General features: G+C 54.5%; 1 protein-coding gene across 1 annotated transcript in view; it reads right to left on the minus strand.

The window, feature by feature from the left end:
* Positions 1 to 2,747: 2,747 nt before the first annotated feature.
* The window catches only part of ZAN (zonadhesin), a 35,351-nt gene continuing 12,313 nt past the window's right edge, over positions 2,748 to 25,785 (minus strand). Inside the window, exons 17-49 of the mRNA XM_058569109.1 lie at positions 24,000 to 24,141; positions 23,705 to 23,821; positions 23,088 to 23,212; positions 22,690 to 22,835; positions 21,948 to 22,091; positions 21,466 to 21,573; positions 21,170 to 21,339; positions 20,310 to 20,512; positions 18,817 to 18,958; positions 18,316 to 18,563; positions 17,896 to 18,076; positions 17,495 to 17,606; positions 15,709 to 15,803; positions 14,951 to 15,127; positions 13,923 to 14,131; positions 13,542 to 13,683; positions 12,893 to 13,140; positions 12,632 to 12,796; positions 12,377 to 12,501; positions 11,740 to 12,038; positions 8,722 to 8,933; positions 8,089 to 8,230; positions 7,450 to 7,697; positions 6,827 to 6,956; positions 6,467 to 6,638; positions 5,984 to 6,154; positions 5,601 to 5,740; positions 4,954 to 5,153; positions 4,711 to 4,849; positions 4,068 to 4,208; positions 3,088 to 3,199; positions 2,950 to 2,993; positions 2,748 to 2,864 (exon numbers count right to left, since the gene is read on the minus strand). Of these exons, the coding sequence (XP_058425092.1) occupies positions 2,794 to 2,864; positions 2,950 to 2,993; positions 3,088 to 3,199; positions 4,068 to 4,208; positions 4,711 to 4,849; positions 4,954 to 5,153; positions 5,601 to 5,740; positions 5,984 to 6,154; positions 6,467 to 6,638; positions 6,827 to 6,956; positions 7,450 to 7,697; positions 8,089 to 8,230; positions 8,722 to 8,933; positions 11,740 to 12,038; positions 12,377 to 12,501; positions 12,632 to 12,796; positions 12,893 to 13,140; positions 13,542 to 13,683; positions 13,923 to 14,131; positions 14,951 to 15,127; positions 15,709 to 15,803; positions 17,495 to 17,606; positions 17,896 to 18,076; positions 18,316 to 18,563; positions 18,817 to 18,958; positions 20,310 to 20,512; positions 21,170 to 21,339; positions 21,466 to 21,573; positions 21,948 to 22,091; positions 22,690 to 22,835; positions 23,088 to 23,212; positions 23,705 to 23,821; positions 24,000 to 24,141 (5,220 nt within the window). The 3' untranslated portion in view covers positions 2,748 to 2,793. The remainder of the gene's footprint in view (positions 2,865 to 2,949; positions 2,994 to 3,087; positions 3,200 to 4,067; positions 4,209 to 4,710; positions 4,850 to 4,953; positions 5,154 to 5,600; positions 5,741 to 5,983; positions 6,155 to 6,466; positions 6,639 to 6,826; positions 6,957 to 7,449; positions 7,698 to 8,088; positions 8,231 to 8,721; positions 8,934 to 11,739; positions 12,039 to 12,376; positions 12,502 to 12,631; positions 12,797 to 12,892; positions 13,141 to 13,541; positions 13,684 to 13,922; positions 14,132 to 14,950; positions 15,128 to 15,708; positions 15,804 to 17,494; positions 17,607 to 17,895; positions 18,077 to 18,315; positions 18,564 to 18,816; positions 18,959 to 20,309; positions 20,513 to 21,169; positions 21,340 to 21,465; positions 21,574 to 21,947; positions 22,092 to 22,689; positions 22,836 to 23,087; positions 23,213 to 23,704; positions 23,822 to 23,999; positions 24,142 to 25,785) is intronic.

Genomic DNA, 25,785 nt, shown 5'->3' on the forward strand with positions numbered 1-25,785 from the left:
AGGCGGGAAGGGGTGTCGTGGCCCAGTGACAGAATCATTGGACTCCGGTGTCCCGACCTTGCTGCTGTCTCCACCAAACTCAGTTTTCCCTTGTAAATGCCCCTCCCCCATCTGCTGCCTTCATATTGAAGGTTTTTGAGTTTTATTATTTGTTTTTGGTCCTGTTTTCCTTTTCCCTTCCCGTTTTTTTGTTTTTGTTTTGTTTTTCTACCGTCTTTGTCATAATTTTTTGTGTTGAGAGGACCTGTTTTATTATCGCCTCCTTTGCCCAAGTTGAAGCAGGGACCCATCATCGTGTCTGTTTCCAGAACAGTGCCTTGGTCACGCCACAACCCCCAGACATTCCCCTGCCCCCCCAAGTACCCCCAAGCTGTGTCCATGGTGGGGGGTGGGGGGTAAGGTAGTGGTGTGGAAACCAGAGACAGACACCGGTGCTTGGAGGGGTTCTTAAATTATATTTAAAACAATTTTTTTGTATAAATAAAAGAAAATGGGAAGTGTCGCAGCTCTGGGGGTGATTGGGAGCGGAGGGTGGGATAGATTTCTGAGGAGAGTGGGGTCTGGGTATGGAGGAGCTTTCCAGCTGGCCAACTGAGAGGGGTCAGAGGTCTGGAGACAGGACTGTGGGGGGCTGGGTGCTTGGTTCCCACTCCCAGGGTGTGTTTGAGGTGGTGGGGTGGGGGCAGTGGGAGATGAGTCATTGGCAGCTGCTTGTAATGGCTCCAGATGGCTCTGCCAAGAGCCTGGGGCACCTCCAGAGTGGGGCTGCCCACTTCCTCCCCTGCCCTGGTTCCCTGTCCCTGACGGGGCTGTGTGAAGCAGAGGAGGCCTTGAGCTCACAGTCCCGCCCTACAGCACCCTGAAGGGGAAGACAGCATCTGCTGGGGTGGGGTCCAGTCAGATGAAGGAGAGAAATGTGGGCCAGATGTTGACAGCTGGGGTTGGTTTAGAGGCAATGGGGGAAGCGTGTCTGCATTGGCTGTGGGGGAGGGGCAGAGCTGGCATGGAGGCCATGGACCTCCCACATGTACACGTACACACACACACACACACTCACACTCATTGATGCTGGGCTGGGTCGGGAGGACAATTCCTCCTTTCAAGATGCTGCCCAGGCAGGTTCTCCCAGCCTCCTGGGAAAGGGAGGGGAAAACCACCTGAATGTCTTCAACTTGTCCCTCCCAAACAGGAAGATGAGGATGGGGTCAGTCCCCTGTTGTCTTTCTCACCATCCTCTGTTTCCTTCTTTGCTCCCAATCTGCCTGCCCTCGGGACACCTGCAGGGGCAGGCCTGGGCCCGGCCGGCCCGTCTGGCTTTGTTCAGCTGGCGCAGCCTTGCCATCTCCGTGTCTCACTTGCCCCCTGGTGTCGTGTTGGGGTTGGTGCAGGACCCCACATCACAGCTGCTGCCCCTCCCAGCCCAGGGAGCCTCAGGCAGAGATCTTGTCCCAGATTTCCTGCCTCTACAACCCTCTTCTGGAGTCCCTGATACTTCTGGAATCCTGGCCCCCCCCACCCCGATGACATACCGCCCATGTTTTGTAACCCCAAGAGGGGGTGGGAGGAACTCAGTCCTGCTGAGAACGGAGAGGGTTTGGGTCCAGAGGGAGGTCTATCTGGAGAATGCCGGCCCAGGCCACCCCTTTCCCTTGCCAACCAGACATCCTGGCTAGATAAGGTGACCTTAGCTAGCAAGGGGAGATGCAGAGGTCAAGGGAGCAGCGCACAGTTGAAGAACAGAGGCAAAGGGTCAAAGACCAGGTGAAGGTCAGGGCAGGCGTGTGGCAGGGAGCCCTGTGATGCCCAGGTTAAAGCATGGGCAGCCTAGTTCCAGAGACTGTCCAGAGCCTTCCTGCCATGCTCAGAGTGTGAGCTGCTCCCCGCCAGCTAAGGGGCAGGGTGGCCTGGTCAGGGCACCCCTCCCTTCCCCGGGTCCTTTCCCCACCCAGGTTGGGTCTCACTTCCTTAAATGAAGGTGGCTGCTGGGGTCATCTCAGAGAATAAACAGTAAGGATTCCTTTCTAGAACCCAGTGTCCTGCCTGATTTGGCATCCCCTGTCCCTTGGGGTCCTGCATCCTCACCCCCCCCCAATTGGTAGTCTTCCTTTCCTTCTTAGAGCCTAAGCAGGATGTCCCAGCCCCCTCTCCCAAGCAAGGACCTGCCCAGTGGGAGGTACAGGCACTGGGGGAGGGGTCAGAATGTTTGCCCTTTGGCCTCAGGCTGAGGTGTGTGGGTCACCTACCAGGATAGAGCTCAAAACTCCTCAGCAGGCCGGCCCCCAGACCCCACCCTCAGTTACCACAGTAACCCTCAGGCCCTTTTGGGAAATGGATGACTGCAGAAGGTGGGGGCCCCTCCAGAAGGTCACAGGCTGGTTCACCCTTTCAAAAAACCCACATTCCCCAGCCTTAGCCTCTACCCAGCAATTAATCTCATCCTTAGAAATGTAAAACTTCTCCTCAGCAAAACTCCTGCAGCCCCTGGTGGGGAGCTGAGGGGCCAAGTCCTCTAGGAACTGGGTTTCCTGGGTGAAGACAGGAAAAGTGCTGTCTCTTTTCCTGTGTCCCAGAAGCCAGAGGGCTGATGGCCCACCTCCACGTGGCTTTGTCTAAGGGACAGATAGCCCCTCACCTCCTCAGACCTTGGGTCCCCATCCCGCTGGACATTTTGCAGAGCACCCAGCCTGAGACCCCGCACACATGTCTCCCTTCTATCTCCCCTCCAAGACCCACCTCACAGACCCTTCCTCCACAATAAGCATGTGGAAATTCACACCTCAATAATAAATAATTTTATTTTATCTCTTCTTTTTTGAGGACAATTGAAAACTGAGTGACTTTGAAGGCAAGCTCTGGAACATAATCTGAGGAAGAAAGAGAGAAAACCTGTATAAGAGGCACACTCGACTCCTGGCGGCCAAGGTTCTGGACGGTGGGGTTGGTTCTTACCTGTGTCCACCAGCGGGTCTCGGTTCTGGCTCTGCATTTCCTCCCTAGGGGGCAGTGAGGAACAGACAAGGGTTGGCGCCCACTCCCCATGTTTACGCACCCCCAGCTGCCCCTCCTCATCCCGCATCCAGAACTCACCTCCTCCTCCTCCTCCTCCTCTTCCTGGAAATGCATTCTCTGGTCACTGCAGGCACCACGACCACCATGGGCACCAGCATTCCCAATAGGATGGCCACCAATGCGAATGCTTCTGGGGTGCAGGGCACAGAAACAGGGGCGTGAGAGCGGAGAGAATGGGGGGAGACACTCCCTTTTGGTCCTCAGTTGCCACCTGGAAGGGACTGCATCCCCCTAAATCCCTGGATATGGCTGGTTCTCCCTCCTGCAGGCTGTCGCTCCCAGGGCTCCAAGGCCTTAGCACCACCCCGGGGAGCCCTTTCTGTTTCTGGACACACAACTCCCATACGCCTTCTTGGGGACTGTTCATCCGGCTGGTTCCCTGGAGCCCAGGGTACCAGCAAAGAGTGGCAGCTCTGGAATCGCGTCTGTCAGTCACCTGGGAGCTTGTTAAAAATGTGGATTTCTGGGTCCACTCCAGACCCACCAAATCTGGATCTCTGAGAGTGAGTCCCCGAATGATGTGGAAACAGGCCCTCTCCACCCCACCTTGCCCGGCCGATCTTGGGCAAAAGGTCAAGTTGGAGAACCACTGGCCCAGATGCTCAAGGGAATGATAGTTTTGGATAGAGTAAAACAATAAAAGGTACTGGAGAAGGCTTAGAGGGATATGAGAGGGGGAAATAACAGCAGGGTGAGGCAGGCAGATCATAGAAGGGAGCTAGGGTTCAGAGAAAAGATTCCAGAGAATGTGGGTAGGAGATGGGCAGAGAGATTCCTTGAGGACCCTGGTCCTGCTAATCTCTACAGATCATATTATTATATCATATATAATCTATATTATATTAATAACATATTATCCATCATAACATCTATTATCTGTTATATATCTGTAATAGATACCTGCTCTATGTTAATATTATCTACATGGAATAATGCTGTGGCGGTTGCTGATGGGGAGGGGACTGTGAGGATACAGGGCCTGGGATGGAAGTTCTTACCTGGCTTTTCGGGGGGTGGCACATCCCGAGGCTCCGTGCAAAGGTCTCCCCCGTAACCAAGTTCACACTCACAGGTGAAGTAGGGTCCCTGCTCCTGGCACCGCCCATCATTCTGACAGGGGTTCTGTAGACACGGGCTTTCTGCAGGGGTGGAGGAGGTTGGGAGGGGGTTCTGGGAGGACACCCGCAGCCAGGAGAGGGGCTGGGGGCTGGGATCCCAAGGAAGACAGAGGCGGGTCACAGAGACAGGCTGGGGTCCTCCGGCTTGGCTTCCAGTGCTGGCTCTACACTCACTAGCCCTGGGCTCTGGGGAAATCACTCACCCGCTCTGAACTGCATGTTCTTTACTATAAAACGGGGATGCTATGCTTACCCCCAAGTGCTGAGTAAGGACTAAAGGAGATCGCAGGAGGCTAACGCTAGGAAAAGGGCCCAGCATAGTGCCTGGCAGACAGCAGATGCCCCTTTCCATTTGCCCCTCCCAAAAAAGGAAAGGCCTAAGTGAAAAGAGCCGGATTAAATGGCATGGACTTCCACACATCGATGGGGAGGAGTCCCAGGCAGAGGACTGGGAGAGACGGTCCTCAGTCCAGGGCCCCTGGGGTATGGGGGCAGCTTGAGCCAAGGGGCGGTCCAGGCTCACCTCGGAAGCAGCCACGAGTGAGGTTCCCCAGGGTGCAGATCTCCCCAGCACCGCAGCTGAGGGGCTCACACAGCAGGACCCCCAAGCTGGCACAAGTACAGCGCTGAGAGCAATCCTCAGTCACAAAGCTGTCACCCCGCTGCAGAGAGGAGGGGAGAAAGGCCGGGAGGAGAACATCTGGTTTTCCTCCCTGATCTGGCTGGCACCTCCACCGCCCCAAGGCCTCCCCTTCCCAGCCCGGACCTGGTAGTAGATGCCGTTGTGGGTGCAGCCACAGTGGGCCAGGGGAAGGCTCTGAGCGCCACTGTAGATGTAGCCTGGGAGGCTGGCACAGCCTTCCACGCAGGGGCCCTCGCAGTCCCCAGGGGCCGCCAGGTTGGCACAGGAGGGGGGGCAGGGTGTCATACAGCTCTGATAGACAGTATTGGCTGGACATGCCAAGGCTGAGGGGACAGAGTCATAGTCAGAAGGTGGCTGGGCTGGGGCTAGCCCAACAGGTATGGGGAATGTGGGGCTGGAAGCTGGAAAGGGACCCAGGTCACCCAACAGAACACGGAGCACTGTGTGGGCAGGGAAGCCAGAACAGCTGGCCGGCTTTGGTCGAGTGTCTTTCGTATGTGACATTAAAGCATATGAAGGAAACGGAGGAGCAAAGATGGGCATTGGTGAGAAGGAGCGGGATGGGGTAACATGGGTGGGGGTGAGGCTTCCCAGGTCGGGGCAGAGAGGGGATGAGGTTGGAAGGACGTTGACATGGTGAAAGTTGAAGGATGGGGGAACCAAGGCGGGAAGCCAGAGGTGGGGCCGGTGGTGGGGGCTCAGAGCTGAGCAGAGGGTAGAAATGGCCAAGGGGGTCAGGGGCCAGCTGCTGGGGAAGGTCAGTGCCTCACCACAGCGGGTGTGGTCCCGCCAGCTGGCCAGGGCGGTGCCCGCCTCCTGGCAGATGATGGCGTACCCACTGAGGACCTGGCAGCGCAGCTCCTCCCGCTGTCTGGGGTCCTGGGCGGCACACAGATCAAACACACAGTGCCTGGGGGGTGTCAGGGACAGTTGGGGGATTGTCAGAGAGGGGAGGCCAGGAGACCCAGCTCTGCAGAAGCGGGCCTGGAAGCCCAACAGAAAGACATCAGGCCAGGTGTGTGTGTGGGGGGGGCCAGGTCACAAGGAACAGAAGCCACAGAGAGAAAGAAGGGAGCCAAAGGGAGTGCGGGTCCCAGATGACAGCAGGACCTGGAGAAAGGCCATTCCCATGTGTCTGGGGCCCTTGACTCACTCATGGAAGGGCTCTGGGGCCACAGTCTGGTGACAGGTGGCAAAGGGGCCCTGGGAGTCCATCAGCACCCTACAGGCCTGGGTGCTGTTGCTGAGCTCCAGCTGCTCGGGGCTGCATTCTGACACATGGAAGCCTGACTCCTCCTCTCCCTCTTCCTCCTCTTGTATGGCCCTGGGGCAGAGACAGCGCAGGGCCAGGTGAGGCCCCCAGGACTGTGAACTTAGGGGGAGGGAGAACTGGGAAGGGGGCGTAAGGGAGCACATGGCACAGACTAGGACCCCCAGGGCAGGTGCCCCCACAGTCGGTCTGAGGAGAATCAGGCACAGCTGGCTGGCTGGGCTCCTGCCTTGGGTGTCCTCCTCTGCTGAGGATATGGGGTAAGCGGGGTATGGACAGATATCAGGCTGTTGCTTACCTCCCCCACCCCTCCCACCACTCACCCCCGGGCCTGGGCCTCCCTGCTCAGAGCCCCAGCCTTCTCACCTTGAGAATCGGACATGGTCTCCCTTGATCTTCACCTCCCAACTGTTGCCAAAGGTGTTGAGGTTCTGGGTGAGGGTGCCATTGGGCAGCATAAACTCATTCTTCCGGTTCTGGTCATAGTTCCCACACAGGCCGCGCACAAGCCCCTCGTACATGCTGGGCAGGGAGATCACTGCAGGAGGAGGGGGCGTCCAGAAGTGAGACTCCCCACCTCTTCTCTTTCCCACCTGTCCTGGCCCCTCCCCTGAAGCTCGGGGCCCCACTCCCAGCCTACTCTCACTGTGCTTGGCCTAAGATGTGGTTTTCCCTCCCCCATTCCAGAAACTTCTCTTCTGCTCTCCTGTCCCCATTCGCAGGTACCTGCGTTATTCCTTCCATCAAAGCTGACGACCAACTCAAAGCTGGTGATCAGATACAGGCGATGGCTCCGCATGGTAACCCGCAGATGCTCATTGACCTTGTAGGGGATGGCCATCTTCTGGTTGTTGACCTGGAGAAGGAAGACAGGAAGCGCAGGGCATCCTGAATCAACCTGACCCTCTACCACTTTTGCCTCTGCATCTCTCTGCACACCTCAGTACCTCTCAGAGCCGTCACTCTGTGGAACGAGATACCCCAGCAGCCTTCGCTATCCCGCGTGGCAAAGGCCTCCCTGAGGTCTGCCCCCTTTGCAGCCCCACCCCCTTCCCTGCAAAATAATTGGCAAAGTAGATGCCCCTGGTACTTCTTGAGCCTCACTCCACCTTCACACTGCATGCTCTCTCCTCTCTCTACCCGTCTCTCTCCAACCTTTTGCTTAATCCCACTGCCCTCCTTTGCCCGTCCCCATGTGGTGAATGTGGCACTGATTCTGACTTCTATAACTAGGCAGCCCCTGCCAGGAACCTCCCAGGGAATGCGGAGTCCTGGCTTCACCTGCTCCAGGCAGCCTCCCACAGCCCAGCCTGTCTCCCCAGAGCCTCCCGGCCCAGGCCAGCTCTTACCACAAGCTCCAGTTCAGCCTGGAGCTGGACTGTATAGCCGTAGACCATCACGATGATTTCTTGCAGGAAGATTGAGCTGAAAGGCGGATACATCTTGTTGCGTCCCTCCACGACCAGGGGCTCCACCCCATAGGGGAGCACGTCCACGGTCTTGACCAGAGTGTAGGTCATGCGGCCCTGGAAGCGGTAGCTGAGGCGATCAAATGTGCGGTAATGCGGGTCCCCGAAAACTGAGCATTGTTCCGACTCTGCCAAGAAGGGCCAACACTGAGAAGGCACCCTGCCCAAATATTACAGCCCCCAGAATCCCTCACCCGCCTCGACGTCTCTGTCGCCCTCACTCTTAGCCCTGAGCTCCCTGGATACTTGATCTTCAACTTTCTCCCTCTCCCAGCCCCGACTAAAAACCTGAGAGGATCTCCTGTCCCATTGCCTCTTTTTGCCCTGAAGGTAGTGAATCCCAGGGAGGGTAATGACTTGCAGGCGGCCCCAGAGCTGGGGTGAGCCAGGATGAGAACTGGGGGCCCCTGACTGCAGCCACCCACCCCTGCCTGTGCCTCCTCTCTCCAGAGCCTCCCGGCTGAAGCCCCTCCCAGCCCTGAGCACACCTCTCCCCACCTCCGCGAGGGCCCTCCTTACTGTCAGGAGCGCAGTTGTCTGTGCTGGTGGAGTTGGGCTGGCAGTGGGAGCCAGAGGGGCAAGTGAAGGGCCCGCACTGAATGGCTCCTGCTCTGCAGGCACATCTGTGGGTGCAGCCACGGGAAAGCCAGGTCTTACCCGCCTGTAGAAGCCACAGGAAGAACAAGGGAGTAAGCAGGGAAGAGCCAGTCCTTCTTCTCACCACTACAGCCCAAGCCCACAGTCTGAGTGGCTTAACGGTTACGGTGCCATCTACACCCTTGTGTCCCTGGACTGCCCCCTAGAGGCATTGTGCTTGGTGTCTTCCATATGTTGTTCAGGAGGTACCACTGGATCAATCTTGCAGATGAGGAAGCTGAGGTAGCAGAGGCCCCCTGACCCGTGACTGGTACCGTCAGGAATCAAACCGAGGCCGAGCTCCTTCCGCTACACCGTGCTGTGTTCCAGCTGTTTGGATTCCTCAGGTCCGAAACCCAAACCGTGACCTACTTGCCACCCCCAGGCCTGGCTGGAGGCCATCCTGCCCTGTCCCCAGCCTCCACACCCCAGGCCCATAGAGACACGGGCGCCCTGGCTGACAGAGGCACAGGAAAGGAGAAAGCTCCATCCTCCAGGTGTGTTGTCCCCACTCACTGGGAGGGAGCCACCCTGGGGGTCCTTGCAGCCGCACTGACTCCTGGGCACACAGCGTTGCTCACTGAGCACGTAGCCGGGCAGACAAACACAGCCCTCCTTGCAGGTGGCGGGGACTTCGGTGCCCTTGCACTGGCCTTCCGGGTCCCCGCAGGACAGTGAGCAGGAGGGAATGCAGGTCGTGTAGGTGCTGAAGGCGGGGCATTGCAGAGCTGGGGGAAGAGGGAGAGGGGGAGACGTTTACTGAGTGTGGCCACGCGCCAGGCCCCAAGGAAAGACAGGAATAGCAACGGCTCTCCCAGTTCCCCGCGAGAGACAGAGGTCGGCCAGCAGCCACTGGGTGCCCTTGATGTGTATGGTCAGTGAGCAGGTGGCAGGCGTGTGTGCACGAGGTGTAACGAGAGCTCAGAGCAGGGAGGTGGTCACTCTGTGGGAGGAGTTAGAGCCCCTTCAGCAAAAGTGGTTGTGAACCAACGGCCATGTTCATGGATAGGAAGAGCCCACTACATAAAGATGTCAGTTCTCCCTGAGTTCATTTCCACATTTAATATAATCCCAATGAAATACATCAACAGGATTCTGTTTTGTTTTTTAATAGGAAAAGATGATATTAAAGTGGAGATGAAGATATAAACAAATCAGAAAAGCCAGGAAAGCCCCAAAAGAAAACAAAAAAAAGAGCAGTGGGTAGTGAATGTCCCCATCAGAAATTAAAACACATTTTAAACTCTCTGGTCACAACATTGGGTTACTAGTAAGTAAAGACAGATGGAGCAATGGAAGAGGAGAAAAAGCCTGGGTAGGGACCAAATACATGTGGGGATTTAGTATAGGACAAATTGCGGCATCTTAGTCAGTGGGAAAAGACAGACTGGTCATTTAATAATGCTGGAAAAAAATAAAAACTAAGTTGATTCATATGTCATACTACACACCAGGATAAATCCCCGTGGATCAAACATTTAAATATAAAAAAAAATGAAACCATAAAAGTAGTAAAGCCAGGGGCTGGCCCGGTGGCGCAAGCGGTTAAGTGCGTGCGCTCCGCTGCGGTGGCCCGGGGTTCGCCGGTTTGGATCCCGGGCGTGCACCGACACACTGCTTGTCGAGCCATGCTGTGGTGGTGTCCCATATAAAGTAGAGGAAGATGGGCACGGACGTTAGCTCAGGGCCAATCTTCCTCAGCAAAAAAGAGGAGGATTGGCATCAGATGTTAGCTCAGAGCTGGTCTTCCTCACCAAAAAAAAAAAATACTAGAGCCAAACGTGGGCAAATTCTTTTTTTTTAACTTCAGAGTAGAGAAGGCATTTGTAACTATGGCTTCAAGTGCAGAAGCCATAAAACAAAGACTAATATAATTGACCCCATAAATATATACCTATTGTTTTTCTGCATGGCAAAAAGAAAGAGTCAAAACAAAACAAAATAAAAAAAAGAAAGCGTCAAAGATGAAAAGAACAACTGGAAAAATTTCTGTAACTCACAGCACTAATAAAGGGCTACTCTCTGTAATAGATAAGGGACTTCTGTAAAACAGTCCAATAAAGACCAACAAACCAGTGGAAATGGTGAATGGGGAGGAAGAGATGGTTCACAGAAAGGGAAAGTCAAATGGCTGCTGAACGTTTCAAAGAATGCACAACCTCATTCATAATAGGAAAAACGCAAATTAAGGCTCTTTTTGTTTTTTACTTATCAGATTGGCAAAAATCCAAAAGCATGATAATGCTCTGTGTTGGCGAGGCTGTGGGGAAATGGGCACTCTCCTGTGTGGCGGGTGAGAAGGTATATTCCTCAAGCCCTGGGGCAAGCCAGTTGGCAACATCTCAAAAGCACAAAGGCACACAGTCCTTGACCCCACAATTCCACTTCTAGGAATTTATCCCACAGATACAGACACACACACAGAAAATCATTATCTGCATAAGATTATTCACTGCAGCACCGTTTGCAATAGCAAAAGATTGGAAACAACTAGAAAGTTCACCAATAGGAGACTAGTTAAATAAATCATTATAAATGAATTATGATATAATAATGGAATATCAGCTACAAAAAAGAACGAGATGTGGATATCTGACATGGAAGAGAGTATCTGACGTGGAAGGATCTGTGAGCTGGATTGTCAAGTGAAAAAAAGTGCAAACTACTGTGTCTTGTATGCTGTTTGTAAGAAAATAAGGAAAATAAATTTGCATTTGTTTGTATGTGCATATATAGAAGATCTTTGGAAAAATACTCAGATGCTGAGAAGAGCAGGCTGGGAACTAGGCCCATGGGGTCAGGGTGGGAGGGAGACTTTTCACTGGGAAGCTTTAAAATACTTTTTAAGTTTTTGAACCATGTGAATGTATCACATACTAAAAACACTTTAATCATGGGTTTAAAATTTAAAAAGTTCTGGAATTAGAGAGCAGTAATGCTTGCACAATCTGGTAGAGATCCTAAAAACCAGTGAATTGTACACTTTTAAATGGGTGAATATTATGGTATGTGAATAATTTTTTTAAATTTTAAGGAAAGAGCTACAGAAGGATGCCTAGGAGTCTTCCAGGAGGGGAGAAGAAAGAACCTTCCAGATGCAGGGAGCAGTGTGTATAAAGGCAGGGAGGGGTGGAAAGCAAGGCCTGAGTGGGGAACAGGTTTGTGTGGTGCAGGGGAGGCGCGGGTGCACAGGGACAGGGGTGAGAGAGGAGAGGCTGGGACAGCTTGCAGGATCTCGGACATCTCAGAGAGGAGCTTGGACTTGATCTTGCAGGCAACAGCCATGCAGGGGGGTGACTTGATTACACTTCCTTTGGAAAGACAGCGTTGGCGAAGGAGCAGATGAGAAGCAGCCCATGCTGTCCTGGCGGTAGGGGTCCTGGCTAAGAGGGTATTATAAACGGTCCACATCAGAGACGATGAGGTCAGAGATAGGTCGGGAACCACCAGAAAGGAGAACGGGGAGCTTTAAGGGATACACAGAGGGAAACAGGGCTTGGGAGCAGTTTTGGGGTGACTGTAGGGGACACTCACGGCAGAAGCTGCTGTTTCTCCAGATGGGGGGCTTGAGCCCCTGGGCCTTGCAGGCGGCCCCGAAGGCTTGCATAGACTCGCAGAGGACACGGTTTAGCCCTCCAAACTCACAGAGCTTGTATGTACAGCCCAGCAGGAAGGGTTTGAGGACCACGCGGGTGGCGCACTCAGCCCAGGCCGGAGCCTGAAAGGCCGCCTGGCATTGTTCCTGGGCTCTTGCTAGGTCAGCTGGCCTGCAGTTTGTATTCGGTTTCTCCTGCTGTTCTGCTTGGGTCACCTTCTGGTCATCTTGTTGGCATCTGGGAAAGGAAGAGGGTCATCACAAGGACAGCCACTGCCCCCTCTATGACAATGATTTGGTGCTCCCAAATGACCCCGAAGACCTCTCTTGTCTTCCCCGGGAAGCCGGTCTGAGCTCTGGCCAGCCTTCCACGCAGACTTGGGCTCCTCCCATGTTTCAAAACCAAGAAAGGAAAACATTCATGTTTCCCCAAATAGGTTTCTGGGACCCAGAAGTCATCCCCACCAAGTCACACACATAAAGGAACACTCCGGTCTTCCTGTCCCAGGTGTACCAAACGGTCTGGAATGCCAGCTCGCTTCTGTGAAAAGGCAGAAAGTCTCTGGGGACAATTACTTTGGGTCGGACTCCTTATCTTGCCAACTGTCCACAAAGTCCCTGTCATTCTGGGCTAGCTCGTCACTGGGCATCATTAGTTCGTCCTCTTCCTCTCCGTTGAAGTTCCCGCACATGCCACAGACCTGGGTGGGCACAGGGCATTTTTCATTGGCGCCCCCTCTTCCACTGTAAGGGGAAAGGCGCAGTCCTCCTCCGTTCTGGGGAGTGACCTCTTCGCTGTGCAGCCCCAGCCCCTGGAGGCTGACTCCTCACCTTTCCATAATAGGCTGCAGGGAGTTCGATCTCTAAGAAACCATTGCCATCGAACTTGACTTGCACCCCGATATTAATGCTGAGCACGGTGTAGGCGCCTCTGGCAGTGACACTGACGCCCCGGATCCGGGAGGTCGAGGGGAGGGTGACTTGTGTGCCATTGATCTACAGAGGAGGGCAGGGCATGGGAGGAGGAAGAAGGACCGGAGCCCTCTCCCCCTGAGCTCACTTCCTCCCTCTCTGCCACACCACCCAGCTCACCAGCACACGGTGGCCCTTCTGCAGGGTGACCAGGGAGTCCAAGACGTCGACATTGACCTGGCGGAGGTAGAAAGCAGGAGTTTGGCCTTCCCGCTTCCCATTCTTGCCACTGATCTTGAAGAAAGGCAGGTCCATGGTGGAGTGGCACACTTTGACCAAGACATAAGTGCAGGTGCTCTTGAGGGCGTGGTAAGTGCCATCGAAGCTAACGTAGTGGGAGTCATCCGAGATGCGGCACATTCCCATACCTGAAGGAGAGAGGGGGCTGAGGAGGGACCCAGCCTCGAGCAAGAACAGGCGTTCTCCTCGCCTTCAAGGAAAGGATGTGAAGGTGAGGGAGCCTCCAAAGGGAAGGAAGACAAAGAAAAGAAGACAATCAAAGCACAAGGGCCAGCTGGCGAGGCATGGGGTGGAGTGGGTGGTATTCTGCCGGGGAGAGACGTATCATATCCCATCCAAGTTCACAGCCGCTGCAGGAGAACCATGAGTGAACCCAGAGGAGCCCTTCCAGACAGCGCAGGGGTCATCTTTCCCCGCCAGAAGCTCTTCAGTACAGCAGGGCTACCAACCCAGAGAGGGTGTGGGGGCAGATGGGGAGAGCTTGGCTTGGTGGCTGCGGGGCCCTCCTTGGCGCTCAGTGGCCTTCTACCTGTGGCCCGGCAGCGCATCAGCCCATCCAGAGGCCAGCACATCTGGCCGGGCTTGCAGGCTGACGGGAGGCAGGAGATGTTGCGGGTGGAGCAGGAGCAGAGCCTGGAGCAGGTGTTGTCTGTGTACCAGCTCTCCCCGACCTGTGGGGCACGGGCATCAGCAGAGCCAAAAGAAACGTGGAAGCCAGAGATGGAGGGGAGGCTTCCCCGCCGGGCCCCCCATGAGGCTCACTTTACCCGGCTGCTCGCCTCCACCCCTAGCCTTTTTCAGCCTTTCGGCTTCTGGACTTGCTCCTCAGCCCCCAGCAATGGCCTGCCCCACCCCTTCGCAGGCTCTGAGCCCAGGAAGGACAGGGCACCCGCTGCAGTCTGGCTCTCACCGGGTGGTAGGAGCCCCGCTGGTCGGTGCAGCCGCACTGGCTGAGGGGCACACAGGAGGTTCCGCTCAGGACGTGGCCTTTCTGGCACTCGCAGCCCTCAGCACAGGGCAGCGCCGCCGGGCAGTCTCTCGGGGTGGTCAGGCTGAGGCAGGTGGCTGGGCAGGGGTTAGCACAGGAGCTGTAGCTGCTGCCCGATGGGCACTTCAGAGCTAAGAAGAAACCACTGTTAGGAAGGGCAGACTGATTTCCCTCTCCCTGACCTTGGGGCATCAAGAATTCCTGGGAATATCCATCAGATGAACGGATAAACAAAATGGGGTCTATCCACACAATGGAATATGATTCAGCCTTAAAAAGAAGGAAATTCTGGCTACACTGCAAAATGGATGAACCTTGAGGATATTATGCTGAGTGAAATAAGCCAGGCACAAAAGGACAAATACTGTGTGATTCCACTTATATGAGGTCCCTAGAGTCGTCAAACTCATAGAGTCAGAGAGGAGAATGGTGGGCACCCTGGGCTGGGGGGAGAGGGATGGGGAGTTACTGTTTAACGGGGACAGTTTAGGAAGACGAAAAAGTTCTGGAGATGATGGTGGTGAGGGTTGCACAACAAGATGAATGTATTTAATGTCACAGAACTGTACACTTAAAAATCGTTAAAATGGTAAATTTTATGTTATGTATATTTTACCATAATTGAAAAATAAAAGTTCCTGGGAAAGAGAGGAAGAAAGGGAACTGAGCTGGCCCACGTAAGAGGGGAAGGAGGCAGTAACCAAATGAGGACAGAATTTTCTGGTGAGGTGAGAATCAGACGGAGGAGGCACCCAGTGCAGGAAGACAAGTGTAGAATGGGAGTTGGGCTTGGAGAGACTGGAGATCAGAGAACGGAAGAGGGTCCCACGTGGGGGCTGAGGACCAGGCTGTGGAGGGAAGGGCAGAGGAGCAGAGTTCAGGGAAAGGAAGAGAGAACAGGGTTCCAAGGCACTCCTCCCAGCTGCAGGAGCGGGTGTCAGGTCACTCACGGCAGAAGGTGCTGTTCCTCCAGGCAGGGGCCTGGCTGGCCTGGGCGCACAGGGATGCGTAGGCCTGCAGGGAGCGGCACAGGGTCAGAGTGTCGCCCTTGGTCCCACACTGGCCATACACACAACTGGCGAAGCTGGAGTGCGGGGGCACCACCTTGTGGCACTGGGAGAAGGGACCTGGAAGATGAAACAACGCTGGCGTGAGAGAGGAGAGGAAGCTTGGGAAGGGAGCAGAACCACGCAGCTGCTTTGGGGCGAATTCGACATCCACTTAGATCAAAATCTGTATTTTTGTGTGTGTGTGTGAGGAAGATTAGCCCTGAGCTAACATCTGTTGCCAATCCTCCTCTTTTTGCTGAGGAAGACTGGCCCTGAGCTAACATCCGTGCCTACCTTCCTCTACTTTATATGGGACGCCGCCACAGACAGCATGGCTCTACAAGCAGTGCGTCGGTGCGCGCCCGGGGTCTGAACCAGTGAACCCCGACCCGCCGCAGCAGAACTCGTGCACTTAACCGCTTGCGCCACCGGGCCGGCCCCCAAAATCTGTACTTATCAAGAACCTACTGCCTAAGAAGCAAAAAAGGACTGATCCGTCAGGCTCCCAAAAAGGTGAAGGCTGCGTCTGCATTCCATTTGCCTTCCTCCTGACCATCCATCTATTTCGTGTCTCACTCTCCCTCCCTCTCTGGCCAGTCCCCCTCCTCTGTCTCCTGCCCTGGGGGAGGACAAAGGGGCCAGCAGAGGATGCGGCTTACCCAGAGGGTTCATTAAGATATCACAGTTCTTATTCCAGGTGTCTGCCACTTCATTCTCCTGGCATCTGGGGGGCTTGCCACCAGCAACAAAGCAGCTGGATAAGGAGAGGGGGAAGGGACAGGAATTTAGGATTGGAGGGATCTTCCCAAAAACTGAAGCAAAAGTGGAGAGGGAGACAGGGAGGGGAAGAAGGACAGGAGAAGAGAACAAGGTGGTGCCCTCAAGGAGCAAGGTCAGAAGATGCAGCAGGAAGGAAGAATGTTAGATCTCAGACAGCTAATTTTCAACAAAGGAGCCAAGAACATAAAATGAAGAAAGGAAAGTCTCTTCAATAAACGGTGTTGGGAAAACTGGACAGCCACGTGCAAAAGAATGAAAGTAGACCATTATCTTACACCATACACAAAAATTAACCCAAAATGAATTAAAGACTTGAATGTAAGACCTGAAACCATAAAACTCCTAGAAGAAAACACAGGCAGTGTGCTCTTTAACATCAAGTCTTAGCAGTATCTTTTTGAATATCATGTCTCCTCAGGCAAGGGAAATATAAAAAAAATAAACAAATGGGACCACATCAAACTAAAAAGCTTCTACACAGCAAAGGAAGCCATCAACAAAACGAAAAGACAACCTACCAACTGGGAGAAAATATTTTCAAATCATATATGCAGTAAGGAGTTAATATCCAAAATATATAAAGAACTCATACAACTCAACAAGAAAAACAAACAACTTGATCAAAAAATGGGCAGAGGACTTTTTGCCCAAAAAATGGGCAAAAGACATTTACCCAAAGCAGATATACAGATGGCCAAAAGGCACGTGAAAAGATGTTCACATCACTAATTATTATGGAAATGCAAATCAAAACTACAATAAGATATCATCTCACGCCTGTCTGAATGGCTACTATTAAAAAGACAAAAAATAACAAATGTTGGAGAGGATTTGGAGAAAAAGGAACCCTCATACACTGCTGGTGAGAATGCAAATTGGTACAGCCACTATGGGATAAGTATGGAGATTTCTTAAAAATTAAAAATAGAAATACCATATGATCCAGCTATTCCACTTCTGGGTATTTATCCAAAGAACATGAAAACACTAATTGGAAAAGATATAAGCACCCCTATGTTCATTGCAGTATTATTCAAAATAGCCAAGACTTGGAAGCAACCCAAGTGCCCATCAACAGATGAATGGATAAAGAAGTTGTGGTATATATACCACAGCCATAAAAAACAAAATCGTGCCATTTGTGACAACATGGATGGGCCTTGAGGGTATTATGCTAAGCAAAATAAGTCAGACAAAGGTGGATGACTTCACTCATATGCGGAAGATAAACAAACAAACACATAGATAAGCAGAATAGATTGGTGGTTACCAAAGGGGAAGGGGCAGGTGGAGGGTGAAAGGGGTAAAGGGACACGTGTACAGTGATGGATGGCAACTAGACTTTTGGTGGTGATCACGATGCAGTCTATACAGAAGCCAAAATATAATGATGTACACCTGAAATTTACATGTTATAAACCAGTGTGACCTCAATTTAAAAAAAAAAAGGTTAGATCTCAGGGTAGATCTCCTAAGAGGGCTCTCCAAAGAGAGGTCAGTAAGCATGGGAGAAATCAAGAGGCGGGGGGTGGGTGGTCAGAACAGCATTGCATCTACCCCAGTCTCGGAGAGAGTGGGACACACAAGGACACCTCTAGGCTGCCTGCTGAGGCTCCTCCCCAGGTCCAGCTCCCCAAGCCTGGCTGCCCCCCATTCCCAGCTCACCCAGGTTCAGAGTACTCATTTAATTTCCAGGAGACCCCCAGCTGGACAGAGTTGCCTGCAGGCCTTCTATCTGAGCTCAGAATATCGTCCAAACTGTTGTTGTTGTAGTTCCCTGGAGGAGGGAGCAGTTAACAGAGGCCACAGAGGCGCCCTGCCAGCAGACCCGGCCCCAGGACCACCACCTTCCTTCACTCCACTCAACAGACCAAGGTCAACCCTTTCTTCTTCTTCTCCTTCCGCTTCCCCTAACACCTACCCTCACGCACAACCAATTAACGCCCTCAACCAATTAACGGGTGGATGGGCACTTAGGACACCTAAACAAGTGTGTGGATGAACAGGACCAGGACAGGCTCCTGCCCATCATCCCAGCTTTGCCCACAGGTGCCCAGGGAACGCACCGCACAGCCCGCAGAGCCGGCCAGCGTAGGTGGAGGGCACTGTCACTTGGACCAGGTGGTTCCCGTCGTAGCGAACTTGAAGCCCAAAGTCCGTGTAGAGGAGGATAAAGGAGCCACTGGGCCTTATGCTCACCCGGCCTCTTGCAGGCCACACAGGCAGGGCCACCCGGCGACCATCCAGCTACAGAGGCAGGGAGGACCCGGTAGAGAAAGGCGCTTCGGACAAGGACGAGAAGGGGCCGAGACCAGGGAGCAGGAGGGGGATGGCAGGAGTGTCTCAGGAACAGGGGCTGGGTTTGCTGTGGGCTACCCCAAGGGGCTCTAGAAGCCAGATGAGTGGGCCTGTGGGCTAAGAGATGCAGAGTAGAGATGCTGAGCTGGCGGTGGTGTGGGGCCCAGGAGGTGGGCGGAGGCACGCACCACGACCTTGTAGCCTTTGATCAGCGAGATTCTGAGGTTGAAGACCTGCACGTGGACGGCCTTGACGTAGGAGACCTCCAGGTTCCCACTGCGGAACTCGTTGGTGGCACTCACGACGAAGGTGTTCTCTAGGGACCTAGACCTGCAAAGCCGGGTCAGGACGTAGGTGCAGGTGCCCATGAAGTGGTGCAGGGCTCCATCGAACGTCAGGTAGTGGGGGTCCCCTGAGACAGTGCAGGTGGCAGTCCCTGGGGAGGAGGAGATGGAGTTCAGAGACGCAGTAACCCTGAGCTGCCCTCCTGGCAAGTCCACGTCAGAAGAGTACCCATGGCTCATCGGTGCTGTTGGCTTGGCTTGGAGAGGTCAAGGACAGGGACTGGCCCAACCTCACTCTCTGGGTCCTTGAAGTCACCGCTTCCAGCCCCTGGTTACGGCCCAGCTCTCTGGGGAGCCTGCTTTAGGGCTGGGCCATGCCCTTGCTCGTTCCACATGCCTGCTCACCTTGGGCGTGGCAGCCATAGACACCATCCTGCAGAGCACAGACCTCCTGGGCCTGGCACCTCCAGAGCACACAGCGGATTCTGTTGCTGCCCTCGCAGATACAGAGCTGCGTGCAGCCTGGCTTGAACCACTGCTCCCCTATCTGGGGGACGGAAGGAAGGAAGAGAAAGAGGTTATTCCCAGGTCTGACTCTTAGCTCACTATATTCAGATCACTGGCCTGCCCACTGGTGAGGCACCCTGTCAGCCCAAAGCTCCAGGCATAGTTGCTCAAGTCTGACGCTGGCCAGCTCATTCAGGGAACTTGTGTGTTTGCTCCTTCACTACTTCTACAGATATTTATCTGTCTGCACTGTGCCAGGCATTAGGGATTCAGGCATGAACTCGATGGACGGCGTCCCTGCCCTAACAGAACTCACAGTCCAGTGGGGGTGGTAAACAGGTAAACTAACAGACCATGTGCTCCAACATGATGTGGACCCAAAGAAGACAAGCAGGGCAACCAGTGAGAGCCTCCTGCCATTGACACAGCCGATAAGCACTTGCAAGAGTTCAGAGGGATGCTTTCTGCCTTTGCTTATCAGGAAGGCTTCAAGGATGAGGTAGCAAAGGGGCTGGCCTGGGGGCGCAAGCGGTTAAGTGTGCGCGCTCCGCTGTGGCGGCCCGGGGTTCACAGTTCGGATCGTGGGCGTGCACCGACGCACCGCTTGTCAAGCCATGCTGTGGCGACATCCCATATAAAGTGGAGGAAGATGGGCATGGATGTTAGCTCAGGGCCAATCTTCCTCAGGAAAAAAAAGAGGAGGATTGGCATCGGATGTTAGCTCAGGGCTGATGTTTCTCACAAAAAAAAAAAAAGAAAAAAAAGAGGTAGCATGGCAACAGGGCTTCAAAGGATGTGAAGGATTCCAATAGGCGTGGGAGGCTTCGAGGGACAGCAGGGTGAAAAGGGGCACAGAGGAGGGGAAATTGAGAGGAGAGCCAGGCATGGAGAAAGAGCGTTCAGTGGGCCAGCCTGGAAGTGGGGGCACCGAGGGGAGGAGAGCCAAGGGGACATCAGGTGGTAGAGGGCTTTGACGGACATCAGTGTCATTCCCCGGTCTTGGGAGAGCGACAGGCAAAGAAGGAAGAGAGAAGCACCCTAGACAAGGGTCTGGCTCCAAATGCTGCCTCTGAGAAGACTGTGAAGACAGGGCCCAGGTAGGGGCCGACGTCCTTCAGCAGAGAAAGGGACTCTTAGTAGGAGAGGAGACGGTATTCGGCAAGGGTGCAGGTGAGACACAGCTGTGCCTCGGCCTTCAGAAGAGGAGAAAAATCCCTCCGGAAAAATCCCCTCAGGAGAGGTGTGAGGGGAGAGAGCCCAGGGTCTCAGTCTCTGCCAGGCAGTGTGGGGAATAACTGTGCTATGATCCCCCGGCACTCCCACCCCCCCTCTTCTGCCCGTGAGCTTGCACAGACTTCAGAATGGCTGAGCGGCCGAACCCCAGCGCTCACCTTGAAGTAGCCCGCCCTGAGGTCAAGGCACCCACACTGGGACTGGGGGACGCACTGGAGGCCACTGAGGACGAAGCCCGGGTTGCACTCGCAGCCCTCCACGCATCGGTCCTGGCAGGCCATGCCGGAGAAGCTGGAATGGCAGGTGTCGGGGCACGGCCTGGCACACAGGGTGTAGTTGCTGTTGGGTGGGCAGGCCAGAGCTGGGGGAGGAGGGGCGCAGGTGAGAGGGGCATGAAGTGGGACGGGGAAAGGAGAAGGAAAGTCATAGTTCACAGCCCAGAGTTCAGAAGGCCTGAGCTAGCGGCTCCTGCCCAATCTTGAGAAGAAGAGAGTGACTGGGAGAAGCTGGCTGAGGAGCTCAGCTTCCCCCAGGGCCTGGAGGAGCCACCTGCAGGGAGCCGCAGGTCCCCAGGAGACTCATCCAAGAGCCTCAACAGTGCTGCTGGGTGGACACGCCCACGAGAGCGGGGGCGGGGTGGGGGGGTGGGGAAGGGAGCAGGGGGAACGCCCAGGCGGGCTCTCCAGAGAGCTGGGCCATACCCGGGGCTGTGAGCAGTCACTGTGCGCCCTCCCACACCACGCGTCTCTATTTTATGTGTGTCGGTGACCTGGGCGTGCATGCACACGTATATGCGCGTTGCTCCGCAAAGCCTCCGGTAGCTGGGAAGCCTTTCTGAGTCTGTGAGTGGCTGTGTGATTTTCTCAGTGGACATTTCTGACTACAGATTTCCCTGTGATGGTGCGGAAGCCAAGGGGCTCACCCAGGCGCCCCCCAGGCCTGAGCTAACGCTCTTAGATGCTGGCCTTCCACTCGCGTATGCATCTGAAGAAGGGGTCCTGCTCTTGGCACAACTCACGGCAGAACTGGGGTCCTCTCCAGGGCTTCACCACGTAGCCAGCATCCTGGCAGGTCTCAGTCAAGGCCGCCATATGGGCACACAGCATCAGCTGCAGCCCCTGGAAGTTACACATGTCAAACATGCAGTTCTCGAAGAAGGAAGAGGCCCTGAGGTGAGGCAGGCATGCCCTGAGGAGAGAGGCCAGGCCAGGGGGAATGAGAGGGCAGAACCTCCGGCCTCCCACCTGCCGCAGAGGACCACCCCACGTGCCAAGTGGCCCCTTGCTGCACGGCCCTTCCTGGCCTCCTTCATACTCAAAGGCTCCATGGGAGGCCACGAGCCGTCCACAGAACTCCGGCCCCGACAGAGTGTTCAGCAAGGCTGAGTCACAAGATGGGGGATTGGCGTGGTTCTTCTGGCACCTGGAAGAGACCCATCCCAAACGCCCTAAGGGCCAAGGCTCGCCTCCATCCCGGCCCCTCCCCCCACAGTCTCCCAGCTCTCAGGCACCCCTAGTGGAGATCATGTGAACACCAAGTCCTAAAAGAGGTGGGAAAACCTGCAGCAGGCAGGCGAGAGGCAGGGCTGCTCAGAACGCCTCAGGACAACCGACAGTTGGGGTGAGTGAGGCGGTTGAGCTCGTGCACTTGCTCGGGCATAGGATCAGGGAAAAGAAGGACAGAAGAGGGGGCGTGCAGGCAGGGAGAAAAGGGGTAATGCCGGTTCTTGGTGCTTGATTCTTAGAAGGGAAAAGGAGCAGGAGGGCGGAGATGGAGATGGGGATGTCCCCACTCACTTCTTGTCCTCATCCTCCACCATCTGCCAGCTGTGGCCCAGCTCCCCCTCGGCTAGTGCTGGGCTGCCATCCGGCTTCTGGTTGTCGTTGCTACTGTCGCCGTCATAGTTGCCACACAAACCACAGAGTTTGCTAGAGTAGGTGCTGGGGGGGCCAGGAGCGGAGGAGGCGTTAATGGAGAGAGGGGACCTCAGTCATCTGAGGGACCACAGCAGACAGGGGATGAGCTGGGGGCCCCAGGCTAGAGGCAGGCGGAGGACAAAGAGTTGCAGATTCTGAGGAAGGTTCCACGCCGGGCGCCAGACACACAAGGACCTCACAGCCCTCGCCCCCTTCTTCTCACACCCCATCTTCCAGCCATAACAAACGTCTTGCTGGCCCTAAGACATTCCAGTTTCTCCTTGCGTTTGCTGTTTACTATTTCTATAAAGTCTTTTTCCCTTGTTGTCCATTTGGGGAGCCACTCTTCCATGAAGACTGGGGTCAAGTGACCACTCTTCTGAAAGTTCCCACAGCCCATTAGCGACTCCTTCCAGCACATTGCCAAAGCATTGTGTGTATATCACACTGCGCTGAACCCATTTCCTGCTGTCTCCTCATCCAAAGGGAGGCCTGCCAGTTGAGTGAGGAGCTTCCTACCCACGAGTGAGAATTAGTGCCTGGGGTGGAAGGGGAGGGTCTTGGGAGAGGGAGGGGCAGGGCGGGAAGAAGTGACAGCTACCTCGATAGGTCTCCCCCTCACCTGGGCACACTCACAGACAGCTGCTGGTCACCATCCCATCTCACCCGCAAACCAAACGCTGTCTGCAGCTCCACAAATCGCCCACTCGGAGCCAGGAAGACACCTTTAGAAGGCATGGTTGGGAGGGTGACTTGTTGACCCCCAACCTGCAAGGCGGGACCGAAGGAGGAGACAGAGAGACAGATCCGGGGGTCAAGGAGAACCCCCAGCAGACTCCCACAGCCATGCTGGAAACCTCGACACCCTCCACAGCAACCCTAATAACCCCTTCCACTTGGAGTGCTCTGGAGCTGACACAGGGACCTGCCATCCTTATTTGATTTAAGCCTGTCCCTGAGAGGGTTTGGAGGCTAGAGGAGTTGGCCAGGACCAAGGCCACAGCAGCCCACGGGACTCACCAGTGTGCGCCTGCCCTTGAGCAGGGTAACGGTGGTCTCGGGCAGAGTGACGTAGACTGTGCTCAGGCAGGACACACCTTCCTGTCCTCGCTCCTCGTTCTTTGCTGTCACCCTAAAGAATGGCTCTGGGTGGGGAGAGGGGTGAAGAGGGCCCAGGGGCTCATACAACAAGCGTTTCTGAGCACCCACGGAGGGTGGCGCCCACGCCCGGCACTGCAAGGAGGCAGCACCCAAACGGCAGTGGAGGGGGACTGTCTGCCTCGTCCAGAACAGCGTGTAATGCTGCTGCGAATCTGCCTCCCCTTGGTGCACAGGGACATCCTCCAGGTGTCTGTGCAACTTCTCTCCTCCCTTTACTGTCACTCTGCCAGGCAGGTCCTCAAAACATGCTGGCCAAGGAAGCTACTGATAAAGAGAAGTGTCTTAAACTGCATTTTCCCTGGTCGTCTGGGCCTGAGAAAGTCCTGCTTCTGGGGTGGGCGTGTCAACCCTCACTTTACAGAAGGCCCTGCTCCCATCTGCTCCCGGCCCTTTCCTGCCACCCACAGTGCTCCCACATCCCCCTGTTCTGACCTCAGGCCTGTGCCCGGGCCGGGGAGGCATCTCCAGGGCCCTACCTTTCAGATTGCCACAGGGCTGGGCCAAGATGTAGGTGCATTTGCCCATGAAGCTGAAGTGCCTCCCGTCAAAGGTGAGATAATGAGGGTCTCCAGAGACAAAGCAGGTGGCAGTGCCTGCAGAGGGGCAGGGGAGCGCGTGAGCTGGATCCTCTGCCCTCCAGGCAGGCCCACACAGCCACTCACCCACCTGCTGCAACGCCCCTGCTCCTCAGGTCAGGGAGGGATTGGCACCCTGGTGTCACACCCACTCTGGCAGGCTGGCAGGCGGGGCAGCATGAGGGGAGGGGCTCACCATAGGGGTGGCATCCGTACTGGCCATCCTTCAGCTGGCACACTGTGTGTGTCGCACACCGAGAGAGCTGGCACTCCATCCGACTGCCCGGCCAGCAGCGGCAACGTTCTGTGCAGTTGGGGCTGAACCACTCTACCCCAGGCTGGGAGCAAGGGATCCGGAGTCACGGCACTATAGCTCTGGGCACCCCCCTTCTCCTCCACTGCGCCTGCAGACCTAACCTCGCTCATACTCTTCCTCTTCCCGCCACCTACCAGATACTCCTGCCTACCACAGGACAGCTGCACATGCTGTTTTCTCATCCTGGAATGCTCCTCCTTCTCCCTCTTTCTAAATCATTCCTACACAACCAGCAGAGTTCAGCTCAAGGATCACTACTTTCTCAGGAAGACTTCACAGACCTCCCTGACTAGGTCATCCTCATAGCTGAGTACCTCTCTTTCCCAGCACTTACCAGAACCACACATTTATATTTATTTCTGTGATGGTTTGATTGTAAGCGCCCCTGTGAGGGATCATGTCTATCTTTACTATCTTAGCCCCAACACGTGAGCCTGGCAGAGAGCTCTTATTCAATAAATACTTGCTGAATGAAAGAGTGAACCAAGACCCAATGTGTCCCCCAGAACCTAACGGCATTAGGAGAGCAAGGACCATGCCCTATTCCTGGTGACCCCAATGCCAGGAGGGCTGAAAGCACTCAACAAACATTTGCCGAATGATAGATGAGTATATAATAAGGTAATACATGTCTCCCAGGGCAGAGGGAAGAGATGTTAGATGCTCATGGCTGTGACAGATCTTTCTACCCAGGCTGCAGCTGAAGCCAATCCTAACATTGACACAGGGACACCCAGGAGGCTGGTTAAAGGGGGTTGGGGAGGAAGTGACCCCTGAAGAGACAAGTGGGAACTCTGATGACACTGGGAAGGAAACCTGGAGCTGAGAAGAGGCACTGGACACTAATGAATAGCTTCATGCACTTTTTTTTTTTTTTTGGTGAGGAAGATCAGCCCTGAGCTAACATCCATGCTAGTCCTCCTCTTTTTGCTGAGGAAGACCAGCTCTGAGCTAACATCTATTGCCAATCCTCCTCCTTTTTTTTCCCCAAAACCCCAGTAGATAGTTGTATGTCATAGCTGCACATCCTTCTAGTTGCTGTATGTGGGACGCGGCCTCAGCATGGCCGGAGAAGCGGTGCGTCGGTGCGCACCCGGGATCTGAACCCGGGCCGCCAGTAGCGGAGTGCGCGCACTTAACCGCTAAGCCACGGGGCCGGCCCAATGCACTTTTAATTAATAGGTCGCATATGATATTTATCATAAATTTCTAACAATAATAATAATAATTAATATTTATTAAGTAATTGGCCTGTGTCAGGATCTAATTTCATCTTCACAGCAATCTTAGGAGGTAGGAAATCTTATGGTGCACATTTTAGAGACACGGAGACAGACGCGAAGAGGTAAAGAAGCCTGCCGAAGGGCGCCCAGTGAACCAGTGCTGGAGCCGGGATCCAAGCTCAGATTGGCCTGACTCCACGGCAGTTCTGTCCCATACGGTGGCCACCAGCCACATGTGGCCACTGAGCCCTCAAAATGTGGCCAGTCCAAATTGAGATACTGTAAGTGTAAGATACACACTGAGTTTTGAAGACTTAACATAAAAAAAAAAGGAATGTAAATAGCTCATTAATAACTATTGATTACATGTTGAAATGAGAATTATTATTATTATTATTTTTTTTGCTGAAGAAGATTCGCACTGAGCTAACATCTGTTGGCAA

Source organism: Diceros bicornis, chromosome 26 (genome assembly GCF_020826845.1).
Source record: "Diceros bicornis minor isolate mBicDic1 chromosome 26, mDicBic1.mat.cur, whole genome shotgun sequence".
NCBI lineage: Eukaryota > Metazoa > Chordata > Mammalia > Perissodactyla > Rhinocerotidae > Diceros > Diceros bicornis.